Source organism: Aulostomus chinensis, chromosome 4, assembly GCF_037954235.1.
Source record: "Aulostomus chinensis isolate RoL2024-O1b breed Wild chromosome 4, RoL_Achi_v1.0, whole genome shotgun sequence".
Classification (NCBI taxonomy): Eukaryota; Metazoa; Chordata; class Actinopteri; order Syngnathiformes; family Aulostomidae; genus Aulostomus; species Aulostomus chinensis.
The window spans coordinates 5,820,592-5,833,458 of NC_141323.1; the positions used below are offsets into that span (position 1 = coordinate 5,820,592).

A 12,867-nucleotide genomic window follows, 5' to 3' on the forward strand; every position below is an offset into this window, starting at 1 on the left:
ATATGACCATTTGCTGAGTGGCACGGTGGAGCAGTGGTCCTCACTGTGGCCCCCCATCAAGAAGGTTGTGGGTGGAGCAGTGGTCCTCACTGTGGCCCCCCATCAAGAAGGTTGTGGGTGGAGCAGTGGTCCTCACTGTGGCCCCCCAGCAAGAAGGTTGTGGGTGGAGCAGTGGTCCTCACTGTGGCCCCCAGCAAGAAGGTTGTGGGTGGAGCCCCGGCTGCAGCACGGGGTCTTTCTGGGTGAGTCTCCATGTTCTCCCTGTTCCTGTGTGGGTTCTCTCTGGTACTCCAGCTTCCTCCACAGTCCAAAGACATCAAGAGGGACCAGGTTAATCCAGACTCTAAATTGACCGTAGGCGTGGCTGGGAGAGCCAATGGTTGTCTGTCTTTATGTGTTGGCCCTGGACATGGACTGGTGACCTGTCCAGGGGGAAGGCTGCTGGGATAGGCTCCACCCCCCGCCACCCATAACAGGATAAGAGGTAGAAGATGGATGGATGCATGGATGGATGGATGGATGGATGGATGGATGACCATTAGCAGGGGCAGTGGAAAGTGGTGGGGGATTTCTTACCTTGAAAGCTGCCGACAGACAGGTAAAGCCAGGTGAGTGCTGGGATGAACAGCAGGGCGAGGGAGGCCGCCAGGAACTTCCTGCGCCCACGACACATTCCAAGCATCCTCTGGACTGACGTAAATGGAAAGAGAGGTAAAGTGACCTCTATGTGGGTAGCAGCTGCTGTCCGGGCCGATTCATGGCACTGAAAGAGAGAGGGGGGGGTCACAGGTTTAGACAGGGGAGGGGCAAGACTTCCATCGTGGGTTTATACAAGAAAAACGTTACTCAGCTTGAAAAAATCTGGAATTAGATCTTATGGCACATTAATTTTTTTCAGTTGAATGCAGCATAATAGCAAACTGCTGCCACAGACCACATTTATTTTCTGGGCTCTACTAGCAGACCTGAGTCAGAAGATCTAAGAGCCCTAATCGGTTTATATTCTGTAAGCATATCAGTGATGCATTCTGGGCCCCTTCAGTGATTTATCGACCAATACCGGCACTTTAAAATCTCTTCTGTGACTAAGTGGAAGCCGGTGTAAAGATCTTTGAACTGGAGCAGTGTGCTTCATTCTCTCGGTCCCACTTAAAAGTCCAGCAGCAGCATCCTGAATGAGCTGCAGCTGTTTAATGGTCTTCTAGGGAAGACCTGTTAAAAGACCATTATATTAATCCTCACCACTAAAGACACGATTATGCTTGAGCTTCTTCATTTTTGGATCTAACTGGATCTGCAGATCAGATCTGAGGGTGTCCGAACAATGGCGAGAGGTGCCGTAGAGCCGCTTGTGTCACGGTGTGTGTTAGATTTAGATATCATATTATGTACAAGAATATTTTTCATGAAATTTTCAATAATATATGAGAACACCTCATGGAAACAAAAGAGAACAGGAGCCCAGACTGGCTAATAAAACTATTAAATCTACTTACAAGTAAAAAGAGGGGGGGGGAAGCATGTTGGGTTAAGAAAATAAAAGGTTTGTTGAGATTCAAAATGGACGCAGTTCCTACTAAAGCCACGCAGCTGGATGTTGAGCACAATCACAAGCTCAGGATCAGATTTACTGTTTGTGACGGGTAATTAGCGTCAACAATTAAACAAGTCTGCATTCAGTATCATAGGTATGTGAAGGTATGTTGGCAAAAGAGAAAGTTAAAGTAGTAACAGTGACGTAGGACCACCAATCCTAGTATCATGAGTCCTATAAGTAATTTGAACGCTTTATTGTGAACATCAACAAAAAAGATTCATCCGGTAGCTAAAACCTGTGAAATAAACGTAGTGGCGTTAAAATGAAATGTAAACAGCATCAAAAAATAGAACACGGAGCCCTGATAACATGGATGCTGGGTTTTTGTTTCCTGCAATGCAGTGGGTGTAGTCACCAACACCCCCATTCAGCAGACGGCACAGTCCAAAAACCACACAGCAGCTAAGAGGAGCACATAGGTCTCCACTGACAAAACTCCAAAACTCACCACGTCTCACCATCTTTTAATTTCATGCACTGCTCAGTACAGGACGCAAACACTCACAATGTGCCGCCTGAAATCAACACATACATTGTTGACAAGTTTCAGATCAATCATTGATTTATGACAACCAAAAAAAACCACAGAAGAAACGACAGAATTTAAAGAAAAAACCACATTGTTTGAGTTTTCTTAAGGCTTTCTAAATTCTCTCTGTTCACGCCTGGTGAAAACAGCTTCTGGCAGTCTTGACTACACGGTCACCTTTGGGGTGAAACATGAAGACAATTATCACTCGAGCAAGCTTGAAGCAATTCACCGGTTTTTAACCTGCTGCCCACAGTTGAAATATATTCAGTTATTAAATGTTGCATAAATCCGACATTCACATGCTAATCTCACTGTGATGGGTAGTACAAAAGTCTCATTATGCGATATTTGTTGAAATCTTCCTTCCGTTCCAAGCACATTTGTCCAATTACCCGGGTGACCTCAGCCCATTTTTAATCTGACCCAGGCTGGTACCAGGTCCACGCAAGCCCCCGAGCCCCTGATCACTGGGTGCAGCCGACCGGGTGGTCATAAGACGGAAAAACCTTTTTTGTTTTTCAATGATCGATGTGAAAATTGCAAAGTATGAGGAGGTTAAATGAGTCTTAGAGAGGACGACTCATAGTACTTTGATAGGCTGACTGTTAATCATTAGCCTTTGACCCCCCTGTGATATTAGCTCTCGACTGGATACCACAATTTACATTCCAAAGACTGAAGACATTTTCATTATCATATTCAAATGTGGTAGCAGACGACAGAGTGAGAGGGTCCAGTCATGCAGGACGCGTGAGAGAGGCGATCAGTGGACTGATGGACTGACTTATGTCTGAATTTGAAGAAACAAAGCTAGAAAGATTCATTTATGATCACTGGAAGAGGAAGAGCTGAAACTGTCAGGAAACGGGGAAAAAATCATAAGATGATATGATTGCTAAATCAAAATTCTAGGGAAAGTGAAAACACCAACACATGTGAGATACAGAAATCCACCCTAAGACAAAATGAAAAAATGACAAAGAGAATTGATGGTGCGTGCTGTGGTGAAGCTGGTGAGCAGCCACGTTCACGCCTTTGTGCTGATGCAGAGCACACACGAGGGCACAGCATCCTCGTGATCGCCTTTCCCTCTGACTGATATCTGTAACTATGGTGACTGTCAGCGGAAAACAACAACAAAACATAGCAACATCTGCCGCCACAGGATGAAAAAAAGAAAAATAGATGAGACAAGTTTTGTTTTCTTTAACCAAAATAAATATTCAATGACGACTTGGACAGTCACAATGAGGTGACTTAATCAATCCAGAGACGAAAAATGAAGTGTAATGTGACGACATGTCGCTAACCACATGATGTAGATTGAGGCTGCTCTTTGCTTTCTACGGCCCCTTTGCACAGCAGGCAGTTAGACATGTTATACAAGGGTAAACACACGTGTGCTATCGGCACCGGAACCCCCGTCGCACCTCGATGGTCCGCCATTGTTCCCCTTGCAACATGTCATATTGCTGCCATGATAAGGGACAATTAAGGAGCTAATTAAAAAGTTTATAATGGTTTTATAAACCAGAGGGCTGGAATTCAACCGATGATTTAACAACCTATGGTGTCCCCCAACTGGGGGCCCGGAGGGTCAGAGTCACAGTTGGCTGGATTTATTATGGATCAGCTGGTTCTGACACTTCCGTCATCTCACTGTTGTTACTTTTATTTGGAGGGCCAAGGTCACTGGAGTCCTCTGGAGATCTATGCTGACGTGTCACTCGAACAGCAGGACTGAAACCAGGCCTGAGGCTTCAGAGGTAATACGACGGTCACAAATCTGCGCCTCTGCTGGATGGTAACGTATCCCAGAAACCATTGCAATAATTGTTATCTTTGTCACTTTTAAGATCGTTTTATCACAATGATTCAAGCACAAGAAGGCAAGTAGTAGAAGTGGCTTTGGAACCACACTCGTGAATTCTCCTACGCTCCCCCCACACACCACAAGCCTCCCTCCTCACATGTGTGAGGTGACTAAGAGAACACAGTCAAACTTCAACCACACACATTTTTTTTGCTCCAAAATGCAGAATGTCATCATCGGTCCTTCCCAGTCTAATCGGGGGAAGCTGTCTGTCAGTTCAGCAGGTGAACACAAGCCTTTCCTGATCGGACCCACGCAGAAGTGATACTACCATGATCCTGAGGACCACGGCCAGACAGATGGATGTCTGAGGCCGTGTACCGGCCTATCGCTGGTGTCAGCGTCTACGTTTCCCTGTATGCACTGATATTAAAGACTAGTTACATTTACTACTTTATTTTGGTCTTCATTCAAATGGTCACATATGACAATGTTATTTGTAGGAATTAGCTTCTAACTTTACATCGCCACGATGGCACAAAATTCAACTTAGAAAGGGTCTATTTTCAGTCCAGCACTAAAATTCACTGCATGGTTTGTGCAAGTTGGTAATTGGAAATATTTTTCTGCTCTAAAATCAATATCGGGATCAAAAATCCCGTATCAGTCAGGTCCTGCTGAGGACCATTAATTACACCAAGAACAAGCTGCTTTTCAACACGGTCTTCTGAGTCCGGAGCTGCCGAGTGCTGAGAAGCTAAAGCGTATATCATTACATCCCGAGACCAAGGAGGGAAGAGCGAGGCCTGCTGATGACCTTTACAAGTCCTGAATACTTCCACAGGGAGTTGTAGCTGATGTCACGTAAACCAGCACATGAACGAGTGGGTAGCATAGCGCTGAGGGTCGGTGCAGGTCAGCGTCCAAGAGGAAATTTCCCTTCATCCCCACATGCGTTTTGTCCCAAATCAATATCTTATTAATAACAGGAGAAGCGGTAACTCACACAAACATTAAAGTTATGGTGTTCATAGTCCATATAGTCATGATGGTGACAGGCCGAATTATACATGAAAGACGCTGTGAGTTCACTCCAAAGAAGATTATCATTTTAATACAGATAATATAAACAGTGAGTGCAGATTTTGATAACAGCCGCCTCCTCTCAGCTGCAGCCCAAACTGCTGGAGCAACCTCGCTTAAAGAGATCTTCAAGCTATTAAACAGCTCATGACAAATGCTCTATATAAAACTCCCTAACTGGACACCTTGGTCAAACTTTACTCATGCCATAAAAGCTCCACTCCTCCCTAAAACTCACATTTGTGAGAAGGAAATGAGCTACGAATCAATTCAATCTTCCCAACATCGTCAGTCACAAAACCTAATGTGATATCCATACCTGGTGCTGGATTTATGGACATTGCTCAGGATCTCATAGGTGAGCCTTTCCCTCATGGCTTAACAGTAAGTTACTACACGGTGGAATTTTACACCCAGAGCTCGATAGGAAATTGCTGTGTGTTGACACTAAAAGTAATGAGTGAGGATTCAGGGAGCAAACGGCCACGAGGGAACCTGCCGAGTCTGATGGAGTTGTTCTCTGAAGGAAGCGACGGCAGCTTCACCCTGCAGAGACCAGAGATCTGACCATTCCAGCCATTATCAAAGATTGAGTTTACAACTCCTGACACAACTGAAGCTGAAACAAAACAAAAAAACAGAGAGGAAAAAAAAGAGACTCTTTCCACTGGCTCACTTCGGCTTGGGTCGATTTGGCCGTTTCCACCGGCCCCAATGCGGTACGAACCGTTACCATTTTGGTCCCTGCTCCGCTGGGGCTCCAAGTGAGCCAAGCGGGAACTAAATGTGACGTAAACACATATTGATTGGGTAACTCACCTGCTTACGTCGTCTAATTCATATCATCTTGGCCTCAGCGGAATACTGGTTATCGCTTGGTAAAATCTTTTATTCTTTTCTTGGGGGTTCTGTTTCGCCACTTGAAGCCTCGCCTGTCTGTCCTCCCTCACTTTTAGCTTAAGCAAAAACCACTGACCCAGCAACAGGCATCACGCTGCCTCCCTTGTTGTTGTGTCGCACACAAATTACGCCGGGAACTCTCCACCGGTGAGTCCACCCACGTTAACGTGGTACCAGTGCTAGTGGGAACGCACCGTACCGAGCCGTACCAGGCTGTCCCCACCTGACCTGAGCCGAAGTGAGCCAGTGGAAACAGGCGTTAACAGAAACGTAGGAGTGAGAGGAAGCAGAGGTTTGAGTGGCTAGAAATGAGCCATCTAAGGGTGTAAATGGACCCCAGAGTGTTCTACCACTTTCTCAGCCAACGGAAGCTTTTTAACAGGAAACGACGCCTCCAGCACACAGTGAGTGGGGGAGAGGTGAACATTTGCGGTGCATAGCTGTCCACCTTGTAGAGACAATAAACTCATGGAGAGGCAAATGTGTCAAATGGAGAGTAGGACAGTGATGATTGATGGAGGCAGAATTGGTGCGTATGAAGTTTGAGGGAGGCCAAAGAGAAGTAACAGAGCAAAACAATAAGTCAGCGAGAAACTTCAGTGTTCAGTAACGATGACTAATGAGTCATTTTCAATCAGAAGGCTTCAGCTGCATCAGTGACCCTTTCTGAACTGGTTCACGTGTTTACATGTGGGCCTCCGGACGAGCCTGTGCTCAAAGATATCAATAGAGGTGCTCTGATCAGGAATATTGGGGCTGATCGATAGTCTGGGTTTATTTGAAGATTTCTATTTATCACATTGAATTAATCAATTACCTTTATATCTTCAACAACATCGTATCAAAACCAAGACACAAGGAAGTATCATTAATTGACCACTGCGTTTCAGCGGCAGACACCGCAGCCTGCCTCCCTCCCTCAGCAGCCTACGCTTGGTCAACATTCAACAGCAGCTTCTTCTAAAAAAAAAAAAAAGAGGAAAAAGGCTAAATGTGCACTGCACACCAAGTTAGAACAACTTACATAAATTGAGGCAACTAAAATTAATTCCAACAAACAGAACAAATCATCAGTTCACTCCAACTACGGAGGACATAAAACCTGCTATCCAGAATACTGTTTCAAGTCACTGAAGTCGCGCTGGTACACTCATCTGTCACTCGTGAAGCTGGCCGAAGCGACGGCCTTCATAAGGTGGTCCACACGTGGAGAGACACACTCCCGTCACATATTTACACCCTGGAAGAGCTTAGCGTGGGTCATCTGAAGCAGCCGTCCTCCACAGCAGCGGTTGGTGATAATTCTTCTGGGTTCTTGCTGTAAGGTTGCTGTGGTAACAGCGACCTGCCGCCTACAGAAGACGGCCGCTCTCATATCAGCAGCTGGCACCAAAAACTCTGCATCCTCATGAACGTGACCAGCAGTCAAGCGTCTGAGGTTTGTGTCTGGTTCACTCCACAAACTAAACGATCTCTCAGGCCCTTCCATTAACTGCCAGTTTCACAGCAGAGACAGAAATTGTTTTGCGTCACTTGATCAGCACGTTTAATCTGCCATTACAGAGACAAACAATCAAATCATTCAGAGTTCATGTCAGCCGATTCCGATCAGAGCACCTTAAATATATGAATTATATTATATTGGTGCTGAATCTTCAGAGGCTACGACACGACCAAGAGGTGTGCAAACCCCCAACCGCGGGTCCAGCTCATGTTAGTCAACAATAATACGTCCAGTATAACTGCCAGAGTTCAAGCAGACAAAGAACGTGAGCACGAGGGCGTAAGGCAGCAGACAACCAGAAGGGCTGTTGCTCACACACACTGAGTGTGTGGGGTGGGTGTTGATGCTCTAGACGGCAGCGTGGGGGGGGGGACAACCAGACGCTCACCTATGATCAATGAAACTATGAGATTTTACAGAGGGACAAAACAACATGGGCTCTAGAATTTATGGAAGTTAGAAAGGCCAAATCAGAGTACCTCTGTTAGAGTATCTTACACTTTCAAACTTTGAATTTCCAATATAAGTAGCAATTATCATGAAGTAGGGAGGGATTGAGAATTCCCTGGTGTAAGAAATAATTTCTGCAAGAGAGAGCAGAGGCCCCGTGCCTGAGAATGGTTTATTAAACCTGTCACTTCTGGTTTGATTCCCGGCTGCCCTTAACACTGAACCAGGGGAGCAACTCGTAACTCTCCCCTGAAGAGGTGACACCAAAGGCAGAATGTGCCCTTCACCATCAACTCCCTCCCAGCACCCGAGTGGCTGAGAAGCAGAGAAGGAACTTGACTATCCATTTTCAGAGTTGAACAGGAAGCGATAAGAGAACATTGACTGTGACAAAGCCAGTGTGTGAATGGCGGCGATGAAGAGCTGCCTCTGTTCTGTCCAGACGAGAGGAGACTCTCTTGACATGATAATCAAGAGTGGCCAAGGGTCAAAACAATTCACACTCTTCTGATGGCAGTGCAGAGTGCACTGTGGATTTAATGGCTCCTGCTTTACCTGCAGAGTAGCAGAATGTGAACAGTCATGTTGTAAAGCCAAAACTCACAACTCATGTGCTCTCGTGGTACGGCTGGTGGACACCTAAGCCCCGGCTGATTGTCAATAAAGTTTTGTCTGAAAGCTCAGTTGAAGTTGGTCATCACTGGTGCTGAATGAGTTGTTTAGGAGGAAGCCGTTGAAGCAGAGTCTCTCTCATTCATGTCTGCCGTGATCGGAGGAGGAAGACACATCAAATGGGCTTCACACTGTTGCCACGGCGACCACACTGCCTCCTATGTAGCAGCGTGTTACTGTAGCATTTTCAGAAGCTGTCTGAGGTCTGTGGAACGGCTGGTAGCTCTAATTCCAATGTGTGAAAGCATGACAATGGCCAACCAAAGTTTCTGACATGCTTGAAATTCAATCGGACAGCTGGTTGGAAGCAGCTGATGGGGCTGTGATGTGTCCTCGCCGCCCCTGAACTGCATGGCAGACAACAACCAATCAAGCTGAAACTTCCCGAAGCACGAAAATTGGGCCAAAACAGGCTCGAACCATGGTGCACGTCAGGCAGTAGCTGCCATACCAAGGCAGCTCTTCAGGATGACTGTCGATGGAGCCGCAGAAACGAGGTATATGGCCGAGGAGATGAACGCAGTTCTTTAGCAGCAACGTGGAGAGTGCAGTGGGCACAAGCTGCTTTTCATGTAAATCAGCTTAGTGTGCTGAGGACATGTTTCCTTAGAGCTGCTCCTGATGCAGTAATAAGATTTGCCATCACCTCAAACCCGATAGAGAGAGACCCCCGGAGTCACGTTGATGAATGAGTAAGAATCAGAACGACAAGGCTGGGATCGTCACATTGGATGGACGTGAAACCGTCTGCAACATCAACACACAATATGAGCACCTGAATCACAAAATATGGTTTTCTTTCAAGAACCCCACACAGTGGTTCTTCTTTGACGTTTACTGTCCACTACGGGATATGTTCCGTCACCATGGAGACCTGTCATGTATGCTTTAAGACAGCACTCAGAAAGACATGGTTAACGTCACTTTTTCTGGGTGATCACTTCAGTGATGCTCAGAAAACTCAGGGTTGTGACAGGCAGAGAGGCTGGCTATCGCTCAGAAGAAGACAACATCTCCCAGCTCCTCTCCATGTAAAGCAGCACGATACATTTTTACAAAGATTAAAAAAAAAAAAAATGAAGTAGTTGGGAGGTGCACAGAACTTTAGGTTCAGATAAAGCAATTAATCACCGTCGACTCTGAGCTAAACCAAACGACGACAAAACACAACACATCCACTTGAAACCTTTATCTCAATGTTTTCACCACCTTCTTTCTGTCCGAAAAGTCTCTGACACAAGCCGAGTCGGACGGATAGCTGCAAGAGTCACAACTTTCATGTTGTTGTTGAATGTAGGTCAGCATCTAACAGTTGTTTTAATGTAAAATTCATCTGAGTAAGTTCTCAACAGATGGCAGCGTAGAGTTGTAGTGCTGTCAATCCCACTGTACACTCCCATTTGTATCTAATTTTCTATTTGAATTATATATCAAAGTTTTAATGTTGAAATGTGCCTTCATATTCTCACACCAGGCTACTGAAGGGGTTCAACTATCAAAGCAGATTTGCTTTAATGGTTTCAGGTTGAGCTGAACGTGCTGTAATCTCAGAGAAAATCTGGAGCTGAGCTAAGACCAGAATCTTGACCAGAGCTGTTCAAGCTGGGGCCCTGGGCCCAAGCGAGACCCTTCAGAAGAATTTATGTGGCCCATTTGATGTGAATAAATAATAATAATAATAATAATAATAATGATAATTATAATGATATGATAAATGACCTAATCTTGAAACATTTCTGTTGTGTGATGTGTGTTTAACACACCGTTAGTTTGAGTTCTGATGCTCGAAGGGAAAAAGTTTGGGCTCCTCTGATTTAGAAGCTACCGGTAATCAACAACCCTTCCCTTCATTTCAGAAATGCCTGAGTTTACAGGGAGGAGAGATTAAGATTTGGGACACATGAATTATTGGGATTTTACTCCAGTGGTGCATGATTGTAATTTACACATCCACCTGAAGCTTTTTTTGTTAGCAAAAAGTAGGAAACAAGCCATGGAGTCCATATTTCTCTTTCCATTTCTGGGAGAAGGCTCCTCACTGCACTTAGAACTGCATACATGTTTGAGGTGTCCAAAGAACCAGTGCAACCGCCTTCATCTGGCCTGTCCGTGTGTTTGCTGCCCTCAGAATGACCACAAGACCAAAAAAACAGAACGTGGCGCGACAAAAGCTCAACATTTCAGTGTGTCTCCATGCAAAGTTCCCCTGCCTGACTTTGACAAGTTGCTTCTTGTGCACATTTGCACACACACGAGGGTTGATTGAGTCTACACACCAAGAACATGAAAGGAACTGACATTCTATCCTACACAGATAAGGTTTGTTGTTGTTTGCCACCCAGACAGAACAGAGGTAATCTACTGTTGATTAATCACCTAATTATCATTAGAAGCTGTATGGTGTATTTAAATGCCACTCTGGTGTGCTCAGACGCTCACAGCACCATCTCTGTTTTTAGTCCTGTGCCCTACTTTACTCCCTGTGGTATTTGTTTTGATGTTGACTGGATGGTGAAGGGGAGCAGTAAACACACACACACACACACACACACACACACACACACACACAGAATACTTCAAAGATGAGTTCAAACTTATTTTCAGTAAAGCTTACAGATTCACAACCTTGTCGCTGGAGATAATTTCCATTCTAAGCAGTAGGAGCTGCTACACTGACCACACGTCCTTCACAACACAGCTGACAAGACTCGCTGTTTGTGTATAAAATGACAAAATACACAGAAATGCAAAAAAAAAACGGAGTCTAAAAAAAGGAAAATAGCTCATTGGATCAGCCAGTGTGAGACGATCATGTGGACAAAACGATCAATACATTAAGTGTGTTGCAGTGCGGCTGAAGATGTCTGTGGAACACATCAGCATTGCAAGCAGGACAAAACTGAGGACCTTGTCCAAATCTCCTCAGAAAACACATCACAACACACGACTGAGCAGAGACGGGCTGACCCACTCCACCCCCCCAGGACTGGTGGGAGGAGGTAGGCCGCTTCCGAACAGTTGCACGGACATGAGCAGGGAACATGGACATCAAACGGCTGTTGCAGCTCTACGTGAAGCTGGTGTGAATTACGACTTTATAAGGAGAAATCTTGCAGTTGCAACTTCCGCTTGTTTTTGCCTGGTGTTCGCTTGTTTGCTGTGTATTCAACCGAGCAGCAGCCCTACAACCTGGCGTGCAAACCTCTGCTTATCGTGTTTCAGTGTGTGTTACAGTGTGTGTTTCAGCGTGTGTGTGCAGTAACCCTGACACGTCTGTCCCGTCCTGCTCCTGCAAGATTACGCTCATCCCATTCTGTTCCTGTGATTATAACATCTGATCCGTGGTATTCCAGACCAAATATCAGGCTCTTACAGCTCAGTGATGACGTAAGCATGCTCAGGACTGGTCTGACCTGGAGAAATGTGAGTGCAAGCAGGCGGCAGGGGGTGGGGGGGTGGGGGGCAATCATGCTTCATCACGGTACAAGGCAACCAGGCCAAGTATTCCTCCACTGGAAAGATTGTGTTTTCATAAAATTTGGCTGTCTGTGCAGTAGAAACTTGCTGATTTGCTGGAGTGTAATCTCTCAGCAAAGCAAGTCTCCCTCCTGGTAGGGCAGAATTCAGCTGTGGAATCGGTCCTGAAGAGAGAGGGAGAGTGTGTGTGTGTGTGTGTGTGTGTGTGTGTGTGTGTGTGTGTGTATGGGAGGGGTGTGCTTTCATGTCAACCTCATTTCAACCTCAGCCTCGTCTACCATTTTAATTAGAAATATTTGCATTGTGTTTCTCTGCCTCTACAATGCGTGCCTGCCACAGTGACCTTGACCTTTGACCACCAACATCTCTTCAGCCGATGAAATTCCCTGAAGGCAATAATCAGTTATCAACTTTCCGTTTCATGTCACATTACGGTGACTTTGACCACTAAAATCTTTGCACCTACTCCTTTATTTCACAAGGACATTAACGCCAAATTTGACCAAGACTTATAGGTGCAAATCCTCAAAATTAGATGCAATACTGCCCCCTATATGGCTGAGCAGGTAGTGGCTGTTTACCAAGTTGCACCTTGAAAGAGAATGGGACGTTAAAAACAACCTAAAATCATCATACTGGCCCGAGGCTGTCGCCGTCACGGAGGGATACAAATGTGTTCTGTCTTCTAATCAGGGTACCTTCTGATCAGGGGGCTTCTGACAAACAAGAGCAGCACATTCAGAAAAACACCTTTTATGTGTTCTAATAGAAATTATGTGGGTGTCGACTCCAAAGAGCTTCTAGGCTTCGTCTTTTTCCACATGCATTTTCATCATGAA

At 45.4% G+C, this 12,867-nt stretch overlaps 1 protein-coding gene across 1 annotated transcript in view; it reads right to left on the minus strand.

Annotated features, from left to right (window-relative positions):
* Nucleotides 1-12,867, minus strand: part of large1 (LARGE xylosyl- and glucuronyltransferase 1) — an 84,667-nt gene that overhangs the window by 58,414 nt on the left and 13,386 nt on the right. Inside the window, exon 3 of the mRNA XM_086201247.1 lies at nt 577-763. Coding sequence (XP_086057373.1) covers nt 577-682 — 106 coding nt within the window. The 5' untranslated portion in view covers nt 683-763. The remainder of the gene's footprint in view (nt 1-576; nt 764-12,867) is intronic.